The 16737-nt window shown below is 32.0% G+C and overlaps 1 protein-coding gene across 1 annotated transcript; it reads left to right on the top strand.

Moving 5' to 3' along the window:
* The first annotated feature begins 11052 nt into the window (after positions 1–11052).
* LOC134716303 (toll-like receptor 4) lies at positions 11053–14831 on the top strand. The gene has a single exon (XM_063579201.1). It carries the CDS (start codon positions 11137–11139, stop codon positions 13627–13629), a length of 2493 nt encoding a protein of 830 aa, XP_063435271.1. The 5' UTR covers positions 11053–11136; the 3' UTR covers positions 13630–14831.
* Positions 14832–16737: the final 1906 nt, after the last annotated feature.

Raw genomic sequence — 16737 nt, 5'->3', positions numbered from 1 at the left:
TGACTGATTTATCGCTACTTTGAAATTTTTACCTTTACAACGTCCTTTTTACGTGCACCTGTGCATTCTTAAAGTCGCTTTCCTATAGATATCATAATGCTCCCGGAGGTTACGTTGACTTTTTTATAGGAATGTTCCATGTTTGCCTAAAAAACGTACTGATTTCTATATAGCATTCCCTGAAATTCAGTAAATATAGTGATATAGATATTTAAGAAAGCACGCATCTATACCCATATGCAATATTCAAAATATGCGTCAACTAAATCTATATCTTCACTAATAATTTATAAACAAAGCTACCCATAAGTTTTTACAGACATATGCATATGAATTGACATCGGTTGGTGATCATATATGTGAGATTTCCAATAGCGTATTTACATATGATATGTAGATCATGCCCCCAATCAATATACAGGTATCAAACGTAAACGCATTTTGATATAGAATGTCATTTTAAAAAAGAAAAGTAATTGCTTTATAAAATCTCAGAAAATTATTACCCATCTTTTTGGCACATCCCCGTATACTCAATAATAGAATGTATCCCCCGGCTTAATTTAAATGGTGTGTCGTTGTTCTCCTCTTATATTTAATGCGTTTCCCTCAGTTTTAGTTTGATACCCCGATTTTGGTTTTTGTCCCTGGATTTATGAGTTTTGAACAGCGGTATACTACTGTTGCCTTTATCTAATACAAAGCTGTTTGTAGATATACTCATAATTGATACCAAGATTGAGATGTTTTGTTTATACCAGTCGCCCATTTCGTCTACAAAAGACTTATCAGTGACGCTCGAATCAAAAATAGTTTAAAAGGCCAATAAAGTACGAAACTGAAGACCATTGAGGACCAAAAGATCCTACAAGTTTGAAAAATACAGCTAAGGTACCCTATTCCTGAGGTAGAAAAGTTCAAAGTTTGTTAATAGTCAATTTATAATTGAACATATCAATGATACTAAGTAACTGAAGTCATCACAGTGGATACCCTCGGGGTATTAAAATCCATCAGCAGTGGCATCGACCCAGTGATTGTAAATCATACAGAAATGACAGTGAAAACAATATCATTTGAAAAAATTATAATCTTGTATAATCCCAAATGTCAATTAAAACAAAATATTGATCAATATATAATAATATCTTTGTTCATAAATATTTCGTATCATAGAATATATACATTCATCATTTTTTACAGCACATTAATATTTAGGGTTCAACTTGTAATTATATAAAAGCAATACAGAATTATAAAAGAGAAAAAAATAAAATCATTCATAGTAACGGACTGTTTATGGCAATAAATACATATTTTAAAAGTATAACATTCATTGACATTAATACCGTACAATAGTTTGAAAACAAAATGATGTTCTCCAATAAGGGGAGTAGCTGTGATATAATTTGTTTTTGACTGTCCCTTTGGTATCTTTCGTCCCTCTTTTGGTATTGTTTTATTTACAAGTTTAAATGTTTGTTACATAAGTTTCAATCTTTCGGTTTCAGTTTGAAAACAAAATGATGTTCTCCAATAAGGGGAGTAGCTGTGATATAATTTGTTTTTGACTGTCCCTTTGGTATCTTTCGTCCCTCTTTTGGTATTGTTTTATTTACAAGTTTAAATGTTTGTTACATAAGTTTCAATCTTTCGGTTTCAACATTTCAACTACAGAAAATAACGCTATTTTCAAATGGACGATCCGTAACTATAATAATTAACTATGCTATAAATTAAATTCTTACAAATTGGACTTTAGATGCTTAAAAAAACCATTACTTTATTTTTTACAGTAGTAGGTGACTTTCAGAACATCATTCAAAACTTGATTAAATCTTAAAATTTTGAAAACCAGAAGCGAGTTTTGTATCAGTAGCGATGGATTAAACCAGTTTTAAGTTCACATCAATTAAGAAGTTGAAAGCCATTTGAAACAAAAAATGTTTAAAAATTAGCATATATTAAGATCATGTTAGCAAGATATTCCTCGTTGAACTGAAGTTAAAAATTTGATCATATAAAATGAGGAGATGTGGTTTGATTGTCAATGAGACAAATCCAATTGGACTTTAGATGCTTAAAAATAACATACTTTATTACTTTTATAGTGGAAGTTGAATTCAAGAATATCCTACGAAAAATCATTAGGGTAAAATCACAAAAATACTGAACTCAGAGGAAAATCTAATCGGAAATTCAATAAGCACATGGCAAAATCAAATGACAAAACACATCAAAAACGAATGGACAAGAACTGTCATATTCCTGACTTGGAACAGGCATTTTCAAATGTAGAAAATGGTGGATTAAATCTGGTTTTATAGCGCTTAACCTCTCACTTTGATGACAGTCTCACCAAATTCCTTATATTTACAATGATGCTGCCGTAAGTCAGAGGCGAGTTTCGTATCAGAGGCGCTTTAGTAAAACATTTTAAGTGCACTTCAAATACAAAGTTAAAGAGCATTAAAAACGAATGGACAAGAACTGTCATATTCCTGACTTGGAACAGGCATTTTCAAATGTAGAAAATGGTGGATTAAATCTGGTTTTATAGCGCTTAACCTCTCACTTTGATGACAGTCTCACCAAATTCCTTATATTTACAATGATGCTGCCGTAAGTCAGAGGCGAGTTTCGTATCAGAGGCGCTTTAGTAAAACATTTTAAGTGCACTTCAAATACAAAAGTTAAAGAGCATTAAAAACAAACATTGGTTGCAAATCTGCAAAGATAATGTTGTCATGATTTAGCTGGTTTCCAAGAAGTTATACTTCCTTTACAATATTATAAGAGCTGTGAAAATGATAGAGGAAAATTGTGGAATATTAATGGAATTGGCGATATTACACCTACAAAAGATAAAAAAAATAATTTGATTTCTGGAGAGCAGACGGATGGTTTTTCTCATTTATTTTTTTCTGTCCATAAATAAAGATAGATTTTTTTTTATATAGTTTTTTTTAGTTTGTTTTTAGAACTACTATATCAATAGTCAACCAACACAGAGGTTGTGATTTCGAACCCCGCACGGGACAGGTAAACTCGACTCCTTGCTTAGGATTGTTAATTTTCTTACCGTAGACTGGTGGTTTTCTGGGCACTCTGGCTTCCTCCGTCATTAAAACTGACGGCCACGAAATAGCACAGTAGTGTTGAAAGTAGAGATATCTTTAACTAAATGTATGTCGGTACAAGACAAAAAAGCTATCTACCACACACCTGAAAACTATAACATTTGATCATCTAAAATGAGGAGATGAGTTATGATTGTGAATTAGACAAATAACCACCACAGCTCAAATGTCGTGCATTTAATAAACAATAAATCATAATGGTATATTTCAGCAGTCAACGGTGTTGAATATTTCATTATGATAATAACTTTATTTGAAAGCAAAACAGTTCGTAGAATATATTCATTTGACATTCTACAGCATTTTCTCATTCATGATCCAGATCATAACAATGCACAAATAATATGAAACCACAACAACAGAAAGGGACTTTTTTATAAGATATAAATATTCTTTTTAAGTAACTAAGTATTCAATCCTAATATAACATGAAGAAACTACAACTTAAATATCAAACACAGCAAATCAGACACAGCAAATCAGTGTAAAAGCATGCTGCATCACACATACATAATGACTATTTATTTTTATACATATTATATATCTCTTGTGAAATTCTTATATTGGTGTAAAATTGTGTATATGTATCCTATAAGCTGTATTGCTTTCGGAATAAAGTATTATTATTATTATTGTAGATTCATTTATTTTCGTGGGAACCAATTTTCGTGGATCGAGAAAAAACAAATATGCAACTTATAATAGCAACTGATTATCATGCATCTTTTAATTTCGTGATTTAAGCAAAGTCTGTTTACAGTCCTTTACAAAATTTGTTATTCGAGGAACATTTGAATTCGTGGTTCTCCTGTACCCATGAAATCCACGAAAATTGGTATCCAACGAATATCAATGAAACCACAGTACTTCCATTCTCTATTTTATTATAATGACTACTAGTACATTCTTTATCTTCACATATATTTTGAATATTATAAAGATATTTGTTTCAATTTGTTTAGGCTGGCTACTGTATCAAAGAGAACAACAACCCTAGTTATAAAACACATGTCGTTTTTTTTACCAAAAATAACTGAATTAGTTCTCATTGTCTGACGAATTTCACTTTAAGCATTTTAAACTGACGAGTATTAAATAGAAAATCAAATATTTTTTCAATAAACTATTATTTTGTCAATGTTGTCTGATGTGTAATTCTTTAAACTTCAGAGAAGTAGTTATTACATATTAGAAACATTAACATGCATGTTATATTCACGAGCTTGAATAATCGCTAAAACAGTTAATTTATTATTTGTAAACAAGTACAATGTTTAAGTAAACTGTCTTTCTAACTCATAAATGCAATACTTGTATCCAGAATAAATACATAAGAGGTGAAAGGAAATTCTCTTATTTTAGACCAAGTAACTTGAAAGAAGAAAAATAATAATATAAAAATTATACTGTTTTTCTTTTGTCAAAATTTATTTTTACCAGGAAAAAATCGTAAAAAAAAGTAAAATCACAAAAATACTGAACTCAGGGGAAAATCAATTTGGAAAGTCCATAATCAGATGGCAAAATCAAATAACAAAACGCATCAAAAACGAATGGACAAGTACTGTCATATTCCTGACTTGGTACAGGCATTTTCAAATGTAGAAAAAGGTTTTTTTTACCCTGAAACTTGTATACGAAGCGTTAAAATCTTCAACAGGAAAAACTAGAGAGAGGTGTTTGAGAGCACTGAAAATTTCTGCGTCTGCTTGCAGGAAATATATAATGATTCATTTCCTTCCGTGCAATACATTATTTGTTTCTAACAAATGTCTAAAAAGAAACTTTGATACTTTATTTTTTCTTAGTAGTTTTTCTCCACTTCAAATCGCCACCCCGTGTCGAGCATAGCCGATATCCCGCATGTTGCGTTCTACACGATGAACGCATAAATTAGTATATAATACATTTTTTTTTTTATCGCAGTCCAACTTTAATTCAGGGACTAACTAAAAGGCCTTCAAAGTATAGAACACGTTGCCAAAAAGGGGTGAAATATCTCTTTTTGTTTGAAAGTTATAGCTGGTATTAATTCCGGAAATTAAAAAAAAACAAATTGTGTTTTTATATAAATCATCCAATTTTGAAACTAAAATAACTCGAAAGTCATGTAATGCATGAACATTTTAATGCTTATGCATAACCACATACTTTGTATAAAAAATAAAGAGAAAATAGTTAATGCAGATATTTGCATTGGACAGATGTATAGGGGGAGCGTTGAGATATCACAAACATGTTTAACCCCGCCGCATTTTTGCGCCTGTCCCAAGTCAGGAGCCTCTGGCCTTGGTTATTCCGGTACTATTTTAACTTTTAGTTTCTTTTGTACAATTTGGAGTTTAGTATGGCGTTCATTATCACTGAACTAGTATATATTTGTTTAGGGGCCAGCTGAAGGACGCCTCCGGGTGCCGTAATTTCGTGTTGCATTGAAGACCTGTTGGTAACCTTCTGCTGTTGTCTGCTCTATGATCGGGTTGTTGTCTCTTTGGTAGATTCCCCATTTCCATTCTCAATTTTATTGTCGGAATTGTATGCTTTTCGTATTTATTTTTTAAAGATGGTAAAGTGCAAAATGTGTCTCATACCAAAATGTTCAAAAAAGATCTTGACTGTCCTTTATCTAAACTCCTTTGTTGTGTTTTATATGATATGTTAAATGTATGGGAATAATTCAAAGAATGTTAGAATAGTTTTCAATTATCTTACCTCCTATATACATGTCTAGGAATGTGATTGGTTAAAAGCATCCGCGTGAAGACCACGTATATTTGCTATTAAGTTATTAGGGAGGCGGGGCTTATTTCATACACGGTTAGTAGTGGAGTTACGTTCCTTTACATTCCATATTAGGTAGTAGGGAGGCAGGGCTTACTTCATACACAGTTAATAGTCGTGTTACGTCCCTTTATAAAAACAAAACGGAACTGAGATAAAAATCTTAAAGGTTTCAACAAATGAATAAATTGATGATTAAGGTTGAATTAAATTCATTAAACAGATTTAAACCTAACATGTTGTTATCGTTGGCTGTTGTTTTTGTCGGATCAATGGACTTACTTTCTTAATGTTAACAGTATTTTGATAGATCACAAGACTACATTGTACACGTTAAGATAGTCTGCAAGATAAATTCGTTACAAAGTGTGATAGTGACGTAATACGGTATATATGGGGTCAGTAAATTCCATATGGGATGAGAGCGAAGCTACATATAGTTATCAAAGGTACCAGGATTATAATTTAGTACGCCAGACGCGCGTGTCGTCTACATAAGACTCATCAGTGACCGTATATACCGTATTAGGTCACTAGCACACTATGTAACTAATAATATGGTTGGATCGTAATTGATCGTACAAATACATTTAACCGAATGTTTAAAAGTTAAAAAAGAAATGATTTATTACCTACTTTTGTAATCCTCATTGGTTCCATTTGATTTAATTGCTAGAGCACTGTTATTAAAATTAGATGTTAGTTAAAAATGTAACTAGAGCGTTGTTCACTATTCCTCTGATTATGCTGTGTTAAATAATATGGATGACCAACCGCTTGTTGTAAAGCACTGAAAAAAAATACTTAGAATATGTACGAAAAAACGGAAACCAATTGAATATAAGTAGTATCAAATTGAATGGTCGGTAAATAAAGATATTTATATATCTAACGATTAGAGTCTGTCATGAAGGGTACATGTAGTTATAAATCGAACAATAGCTGCCAACAGGTTACGGAGATCTTTAAATCACACGACTTTGAAAGATATTGTATTAGAAGTGATAATTTACCTATAGGAAAGGATATGTCGGAATCATAAAACTAAAGAAGAATAAAAGAAAATAATGGTTTAAAAACGCATGTCTGGTGTACAGTATTAAAAACCATATCATTTTGTATGAGTTTATGTTTGAACTTTATCATATATATAATGAGGATTCAAAAAATGTTAAGTACACTTTAAATACTGAACCCTGATTTCTATTAAACCTACCACTACGTCATTGGACGGGTTTTTCCATGTTTGATATACATTCAAAAGCTCAAACGGGAATTTTGTCAAGCTATTGTTTGTAGTATTATATCTTGGAAAGTCCATGATCTGTGTTTAAAAATATGAATGAGGAAGTTACTTGCATATTTTTTTTACCAAACCAAACGACACAAGTAATAATTTGAATTTGATGCGCGGGATTTCAAATTTGGTAGAATTGTATTCTAAATTGTTATACTAATAATAAATGGCCCTAATGAATAAAATATGTGTACCTGACGTTGTTCTTTTTTAATTAAGGCTGATACAACTCAAAAAGGCTTTTGAAAATACATTAGAATAAGAAAATGATGCTTTAATGCTTTTGAGTTTTCAACTCAAATAAAAAATAAATAATTAGCAAGTGTATATTCAAAACTCGTCAGTTTCAGAAAAGCTGAAAGAACCACCGAAAATACGAAAAACGATTAAGAGTCAAACGATTCCACATTCATTACCTAAAAAATATACTGAAAAAACTATATTTGATCAACACCAACACGACAAAAAATCCAGTGTGATGCCATGTGCACCGAAAGGGTATGCAATGGATGGTACGTCTGTTGAACTCATGGTGTTGCTCATGCTGACGATAATTCTCTTGATGTCACTATCAAGATAAAATACGGATAGTGGTTACAACAATAGGAACATATTACTGATCATCTGTGACATAGATATTCATTAACAGTCAACTAACCTGTGATAGCGTCCGTCTTTAACTTTTCAAATTTGAATCATTGGTACAATAGCTTTGTTGTGAGTGGTAAACATCATGATAAGAAACACAAGTTTTGAAATATTGTATCAACTAGGAGATGAATACTCCATATACAGGCCCTAATGTAATGAAGTTACATAGACAAATAAATTGAATAAATTGAAAGCTGAAATCATCCTTACGCAACCAACCATAGTAGTTAGTCATGATATGAGGCAGATGTAACTTTGGTATCTAGTATTTCATGTTCGGCGCAAGATTATAAGAATAAGAATAAGAATAAGATATTTATTAGTTTGAAATCCAAACAATAGGATTGTTACTAAAATACACAACAAAAACAAACAAACAGACAGGCATATTAAAATTACAAAACGATAGTCATTAAACACTACAAACATGTAGCATTGAAAGAAAAACAAAAACATAGATTAAAAGTATTAATTATAAAACTTTTTTTGACAGCATGCCTCCTCTTTAAGGTTCATCATAAGGAATTGAAAAATATGGCCGTGTTTACACCTCAAAAATTACTATGAGTACAGACAAACTGGTACATCCAGGAAAGTTTTAAGGCATGGCAGGAACTAGATATATAAAAGTTATATGAAGTCTACGTTTCAGAAAATTAAAAACTTACCTGCATTTTGATGTGCATTTTTCTCCAGTCTGCAAAAGATATCAAAATAAACAAACACCCGAGTTTCATTTGATACGGTCCACTCAGCTACACAGTTTAAACCTGTTAAAACACCTATTGTTTACAGGTGTCTATTGTCCATCTATTGTCCATTTAAATCAATACTACTCACAACATTGATTATATGAGGGGAGCTTCTCAATCGTTTTCACTACTTAGTTAATTTTTGCACCTTCTGCAGGAACGAAAAAAAATGGATAGCAAAATCTAGAAAAGTTTATAATTTTCTGAAACATAAAATGCATTTAAAATTTAGATATCTAGTTCCTGCCATCCCTTAAAACTGTTGCAGGTGTATAGGTTAGTCTGTACTCAGAGTAAAATTTGGAGTGTAAATACGGCCATTTTAGCAAAAAGGTTATGATGAACCTTAAAGTTATCAATTAAAATATTACGCTTATGTATCAAAAAATATGTTATAATATACATTACACAGTTCATATATTGACATTATAATTGTTTCTCTCATTATACATTTCACTTATGTAGTTAACAATGATAAGTAAAATATCACATTCTTCGCAGGAAAATATAAAATCAAATTTGTTTTCTTCACTCATGGAATTAAAACAAGGGACAATATTAGAAATTTCATCGAACATTTTGATCCTAGTTTTATTAATTTCTGAACATGTTATGAAAAAATGGAATTCATCTTCCAACTCTTTTTGGCATAAAGGACATATTCTATTCATATAATGTCATCATAGTCACTCACAACTTAAGTCACATGACTTTGTATTTCATAATAATAGGACATTATCTTTATTTACAGGATAAAGCTAAAAAGCTAAAAATATATCAAAACAAACACTTCATCAAAACGTCCCAAATATGTTGTGTAAAACACAAAGCATCTCGATAATGCTATAGTTTCACAAAATCAGTTATTTGAATCAGAGTGTCTTCGTTTTTACAAATGATGTTTTATCCTTTCCTTAAACTATATGTGTGTAACTACTTTGACCATTTTGTTTTATGAAACAAAGTTTTGCACAGATTTTAAGTTTAAATTGGGTATACTAACGTACTTGTAGTGAAGGCAATATTTTCTTCTTATGTTTTTCCAATGGTAAATAGACTGAGGTTATCAATATACCCCAACAGATCTTTCGATTTTTAAGTATCCACATTTTAGTTGCCCTTTGACACCCCTCCCCCCCTTACTAATGTAGTTTAATTGGTTCATACCAACTCTGAAACCTGACTATATACCACACATTGAATTGAACGATTTGACAAACAAAGCAATATAACGGTGTGTGAATGGTCTATCCTGGATTCGGCTACCAGATAAAATGATGGAAGATAGAGTTAGTCATTTTTAGTGTAAATATTAAAAGGAAATTGGACGTATCAAACTTCCTCTTTGGTTAGTGTCGTGGGCGTCCATGTTGAGTTTCCAGGTGAACTGACCATTACTTATTTCGCTATCACCAACTAATGTATGCCGATTTTATTTTGCAATTTCGAGATAACATTCGTGAAGACGCCCAATTTTCACATTTGTTAATTAGACAATGCAATTTTCTATTAGAAATCCCTTTACGGCTAAAACTTTTCCACATTTACTTTGATGTTTCGTAAAAAAAAAAGCATATTTATCCCAGAATGGAAAGTTGATATGCACTACGATTTCATTCATAGATCAAAACATACAGGACTGTGTTGCGTATTTTTAACATTAAAATGCCCGAAACGTCTAAGATTTAAAACTGAAACTTAAATTATTAACCACGTCTCCTTCACTTTAGGTCTTCATCAAAATTCATTTTGCGCCGCTACCATGTGTATCTATATTGGTTACGATCCCAAGTTATGTCTCTATTGGATGACATAAATAGATCATATCTGGAACCCAGTACATAAACAAAACCAAATATCTATGAATATAATATATCTCCCAAAAGAGGTGTGGTTTGTTAAACAGCTGTATTTACAAAGTGCGAACCTACATAGGTCAATGCAAAACAAAATGTGTTCATTAGTTATGTAGAATGTTTCATAGTTCAGGTCACTGCATACGAGAATATATCGGCGATGAACACATGATAGCAGTATATTTATGACGATTTTGATAATTAAAGATTTTTTAACAAGAAAATTCACGTACATTTGTTTTGTTGTAAAACAGCTATTCAATTATATAAAACATATTCAAATCTTTTCTTTTTTTCAATTTGAAGTCTGATATGACTTTTACAAAAAAACACTATCATACTACTCTATTTCATAACAACGTCACTATATTATCTCTTCTCGGTATGACGGCATTACTACCTGTGAAAACAAAAGATACCCCGGTGTGTATATATTTAATGTTTTGTCATTCGTGTTGAAAGTGGTATCAGTATTCAGTTACTTTTAAACAGGTTATTGTGATCATAATATGTAAATAATCACAATTTTAAACACTTGAGTGGCTTTAACCTTTAAATCATTGCACCTTTTTTCGACCATGACAGCATTGGTCTGTGCAATAATTAAATATTTAACATAAGGTATTTAAGCATTGAATATATTTCGCATTAACTAGTGAATGGATAATATGTGGAAGTTCATAGTTGTGTGTATTACATGTCTGTTTCCATATAGAACTGTGTTTGCAAAATGCAATATCACACTAAATATGTTGGGCTATAAAGAGGCTTCGTGTAAACATCAAGGATTTACATCGATTCCGACGAATTTACCACCTGATATAAAGAAATTAGATTTAAGTTATAATAGACTGACACGTCTGGATGCCAGCGGGTTTCGTAGATATAAGTATCTAGAATACCTACTAATTGATAACAATGATATCAGATGGTTACATACTACGGCTTTCAGTAGCTTATCATTATTGAGACATTTGTCTTTGTCTAGAAATTATCTAAATGTGTCTGAATCGTATCCTCAAGGAGTGTTTGAGCCGCTAAATAATTTATCTGTTTTAGACATCAGTAGAAATATGAAATCTCGAGACTACAATCCATATAAAATTCCCGTCAGCGGACTCAGTAACTTGCGTGAGCTGAGCATCGATCTTGTGTTTAATGCAACGTTTGGACAGCAGTTCAAGAAACTGCACAATTTACAAGTATTGAAACTTGATTATTGCAACGTAAACCATCTCTACAATGAAACATTTTCAGAATTGCCGGTAAATATACGAGAATTCCACATGACAACTTGTAGAGAGTTTGTTGTCATTGAAGGTGGCGTTTTAATTCCGTTTCCACATCTTAGTGTGCTAAATCTCACTAACAGCAATATTCACTTAGCACAGGCCCTAAACATTCTTCGTCCATTTCAGAATAAATCAATGGACGCACTTCTTTTTCGCGGAATAACTCGTCCAGATTCAAAACATAGAATTGATCCAGTTATTCTTACACCAGAGATGATGAAATATACATATACAATCTGTATTAAAACAATGGACTTATCCGCAAATAACATTATATTAGTTAAAAACAAATCGTTAGTTTTGTTTCAACGTCCAGAGTGCTTTGAAACAGTTATTATATCTGCTAATAGTTTTAGTGTGGATAGCTGGGAAGTTGATTTCGTCTTGTTTACCTTCAAGATGACCAACATTAAAATAATAGATTTTTCATATTTCCCGTTAGGATTCAAGAATCCGACTTTCCTTAACGTAATAACAAAGGATAACGTTACAAGAGTTGAAAAAGTTCAAGGTAAATGGGCAAGACAGCATAATTCAATGACAGTGTTAATTCCGAGTCAAATTCAATTTTTTAGAATAACTCATATGATGACTGAAGGTTCTTTTCTAGAATTAAAGGCAAAAAATAGCTTCCTTCGTCACCTTGAAATATCTTACTTTGAAACCGATTTCTTTCCACGTATAACTATGGAAGGATTTAATAGTTTGGATCATTTGGATTTGTCGGGTATAAGTTCAGTAAAAACAATTGGAGATGCAAAAATACCCTTTTTAATCCATCTAAAAACACTTATCTTGAGAGAAACAAACTTGATCAATGTTTTACAAACTAATACAACAATATTAAGGTTTTGTCCGAACATAATAAATTTGGATATATCGAATAATTATATCTGGAAAATCAAGGCCAATTCGCTCGGGCAACTTCATAATCTAAAACACCTCAATCTATCTCATAATTTGCTTGAGACTATTCCAGAGGTTGTTACAACATTTGTAAGCCTAGATGAACTTGATTTGTCGTACAATCAATTAACAACAATTGGAAAGCATATACGAGTGTGGATTGATAACATGCATAATAAACATGGATCTTTTAAATTATATCTTAGTAATAATCCATTAATTTGTTCGTGTGACACAACGAAATTTCTCCGTTGGATTTTGACAACTAAAGTAGAGTTAGATAACAATGGTAATTACTCTTGTTGGGTTTCTTCAAGAAAAAGTATCAACTATACAACAAATGTCGCTGAAGACTTACATCATTATTTCGTTGACTGCGATAATACCGTTTGGATCAAAATAGGTATTTCATTATTGGTTTCTGTTTTATCGAGTGTGCTTTGCATTGCTCTATTATACAATTTCAGATGGAGGATAATGTTCTTTCTCTTTCGAAATTTTCGGAGATTTGCTGAGAAAGGTCTTGAGCTGAATTTTGATTATGACGTTTACATTTCATATTCAGATGACTGCGTTTCTTTTGTAAAAGAATTGCAAGAGAAAGTGGAGCACGAATGGGGATTCAAAGTGTGCTTTGAAGACAGAGATTTCATTGTAGGCGAATCGATTGCTAGTGAAAGAGCTACGTCTATTAACAGATGCAGACACATTATATTTCTAGTAACACCGTCAATTGTTAAAAATGAATGGACTCGCTTTGAAATCGAGCGAGCTAAGTATGAAAAGTTTTCCAAAAATCTGCAGAAGATTGTTGTTATTACAAGAGATATCCCTTTGGACACCATTCCAATTGAGTTTTCGACTATTTGGAAAGATGTTCTTTTAATTCAATGGCCTGTTGAGATGGACGAAGTCCAATTTGCTTGGCAAAAGCTTCGACTTTGGTTCTTTTGATGTAGTGTAAAAATAATGTTTTTTAACAGATATAAACGTTTATTTCCTAAATATGTCCTATATACAATAACATCGTCCAGATAACAGGTTAAGAGTCTTTTTAAAAAGCATGACATCTTGAACAAAATTCTGATACACATGATGGATTAATGTAGGTATGTTTTCTTTGTAGATATCTTTTCATTTATTTTTTTGGTTTTCGCAAATTTGCAAGGCATACCGAATTTATATCTCATTTCCCATGTCAGCTAAATGACAAATTGTGATAGCACGTGCTCTCATTACAACGTCGGTACAAGGCAAATGAATACATATAAATGTTTTATTCAACTAATAATTTAAAAAATAGTCCAAGCATTTAAAGGTAATTACAGGTATTAATTGGATTCTTTTGTCGGATACCTACGAACCATTAAGTAGTTTTATGGGAATTTTAATTTGTATAGTAGAGCATTACATTGAGAACATAAAAACTACGGAAGTAAACATATCACAGAGTTACTTCTTCCGAATTTTCCAATACGTCATTGTCGGGTTTTTCATGTTTAAGGGATTCCCTCGATTTAAGTGTGTAACCCAAAAGTTGTTTTCGCTTAATCGATTTATGACTATTGAACCGAGCTATACTACAATTGCCTTTATTAACACCTTCAAATATTAAAGCTTAAAAAGAAAATCCTATATTACAATGTGAGTTTTAATGGCAACATTTTAACAGGTAAACAAATGTACCTTGAAACCTCGTGTTTGTGATTTAAGACATGTAATGTGTATTGGTATATACTTCGTTTCAATGGTGATTTTTTTAAAGTTTGATGAAAGAGTTTATTTATCTATTTATTAATACCAAAGGCAAATTAACTCATCATAGATACCAGAATTGATTTTTTTAATTTTCGCTAGACGCGCGTTTCATCTTCAAAAGACTCATTGGTGACACTTCAATAAAAATAGTTAAAAAGACCAATTCAAATACGAAGTTGAAGAGCATTGAAGACCACAAATTCCTACATGTATTGTCACATACAGCTGTGGTAATATATCCCTCTATTCCTGAGGTGTAAAAGCCTTAGTATTAAAAAAAAATCAAGGTTTTGTAAACGGCTAAGTTATAAATATGACCATTTCAATGATTATGCATGTCCAGACAGAAGTACTGGGCTGTTGTAAGTTGTAGTTTTTGACATAATATTTTAAAATGATAAAACAGTCCTTTATATTGTATCATTATTTGCTCTTTTTAATGTTTATTTGTGATTTATAACAATGATTCATTTAAATATGTACATTTTTTTATATCTGTGTTTTGTGTTATTTTTTCTATTAGTTAGTTGGGTTTTTTTTTGTGCTTCTTGCAATTCCGGCTCCATGTGTTGTGTCGTTATACCAGGTTGTTATAGAGCATTCCAAACATGTTTAACCCTGCTACATTCTTTAAAATTACAAAGATTCAAATAAAACTTTTAAACATAATAAGATTTGTGTGAAGGTTCAGCAAAAGTAAAATAACAAAAAACACCGAAATCCGGGCAATATTTTCAAAAACAAATTATAATAAAATGGCAAAATCAATCGCTCTAAAGAATTGTGTTTACGATAATTGTTCCATATACGTGGTTAGCTCAGGTTCAAAAATTCAATAACAGTCAATTGAATAAACTCTTCATAAATACCAGGATTGAAATTTTGAGTTCGCGACAGACACACGTCCCTCTACAACAGACTCATCAGTGAGTCTCGAATAAAAAACCAAGTAGCAAAGACGTTTATCAAAGAGGGACGAAACATACCAAAGGGACAGTTATAAATCTGAAACAAACTGACAACGCCATGGCTAAAAATGAAAAAGACAGACAAACAATAGTACACATGACAAAACATAGAAAACTAAAGAATAAACAACACGAACCCCACCAAAAACTCAGGTGCTCCGGAGGGGTACGCAGATCCTGCTCCACATGCCTTCGAGTCGATAACTTCAACTTTATAATTTTGCGAAACATTGGTTCCATATCTTCCTCGTACGCTGTTGTAATTTTGCTATATTCTTAGTAAATGGAAATATTCTTATTAGAGCTGAAAAATACCTTTCATGTTCCTAACCGTCCCTAGATGTAAGTCAACAAATGCAGCCTTATTTCAACTCGGCCAAGAAAGATGCGGCTGTTTTTTAACTTGGTCAACAAACTTTGCTTTAATTATTGATAGGAAATCATCTTTACCGTCGAAAATTTAAGGTAGAATACTAGGTTAGGGGTAGAAAATAAAATTTGTTCATAAAATGTAAAATAACAAAAATATCGACAACCAAGGAAAATTCTTATCAGAAAGTACAAAGTCCACATTCAAAAGCTCGAACACATCATCGGCAAATGAGTGAATACCAACTTTCGTATTCCTGATTTAAAACAGACATTTTTTCAACGTAGGAAATGGTGGTTTAAACCGGGTTTTATTGCTATTTACACTAACCCTACATCAGGTAGATGCATGCCCTCATGGTAACTTTGAAACCCGGATTTAACTCCTGATAAAACTGATGTTATTTCGTGGGACACTCGATAGCTCGAGCAATCTAATGTGGTGCGTAAGGACACCAATGTGATTTAGGTATCAAGCAAAGTGATGGAAGATCAAGTTTTCATCTTTGGTTGACATTCCATTTCATAAATTATTGCTCAAAATTTACTCTTTGGTAAGTGCCGTGGACGTATATGTTGAGTTTCCACATGAGTTGTCAATACTTTATTTCGTTGTTGAGCAGTCTATATATTTTGCTTTACGCACAAAAACAATTTTATTGTGTGATATCTGCGGGGATATTTTTCTCATTGAGTTTAATAAGACCAGTGTTATTGACGATAAAATTGAGAATGGAAATGGGGAATGTGTCAAGAGTTAACAACCCGACCAAAAGGCGGAAAACCCCGATTTCCACCACTGGGTCTTAAACACAGTGAAAAAAGCCTTACCAGGAGGCAGCATCAAGCTGGTCTTGAGAAAAGTGTGCAATAGTTCAGTGAAAGTGGACGGCACACTGAACTCAAACATATAATTGAACTTATAATATACAAGACTAACAAGGCCAGATGCTCCCTACCTGGAACA

The sequence above is a fragment of the Mytilus trossulus genome, chromosome 4 (genome assembly GCF_036588685.1).
Source record: "Mytilus trossulus isolate FHL-02 chromosome 4, PNRI_Mtr1.1.1.hap1, whole genome shotgun sequence".
Taxonomy (NCBI): Eukaryota; Metazoa; Mollusca; class Bivalvia; order Mytilida; family Mytilidae; genus Mytilus; species Mytilus trossulus.
This window is presented reverse-complemented; position numbering and strand designations above follow the sequence as displayed.

What these genes read in the sequence shown, in the direction of transcription:
- LOC134716303 (XM_063579201.1), top strand. Translation starts at nt 11,137, where the DNA reads ATGGATAATATGTGGAAGTTCATAGTTGTGTGTATTACATGTCTGTTT.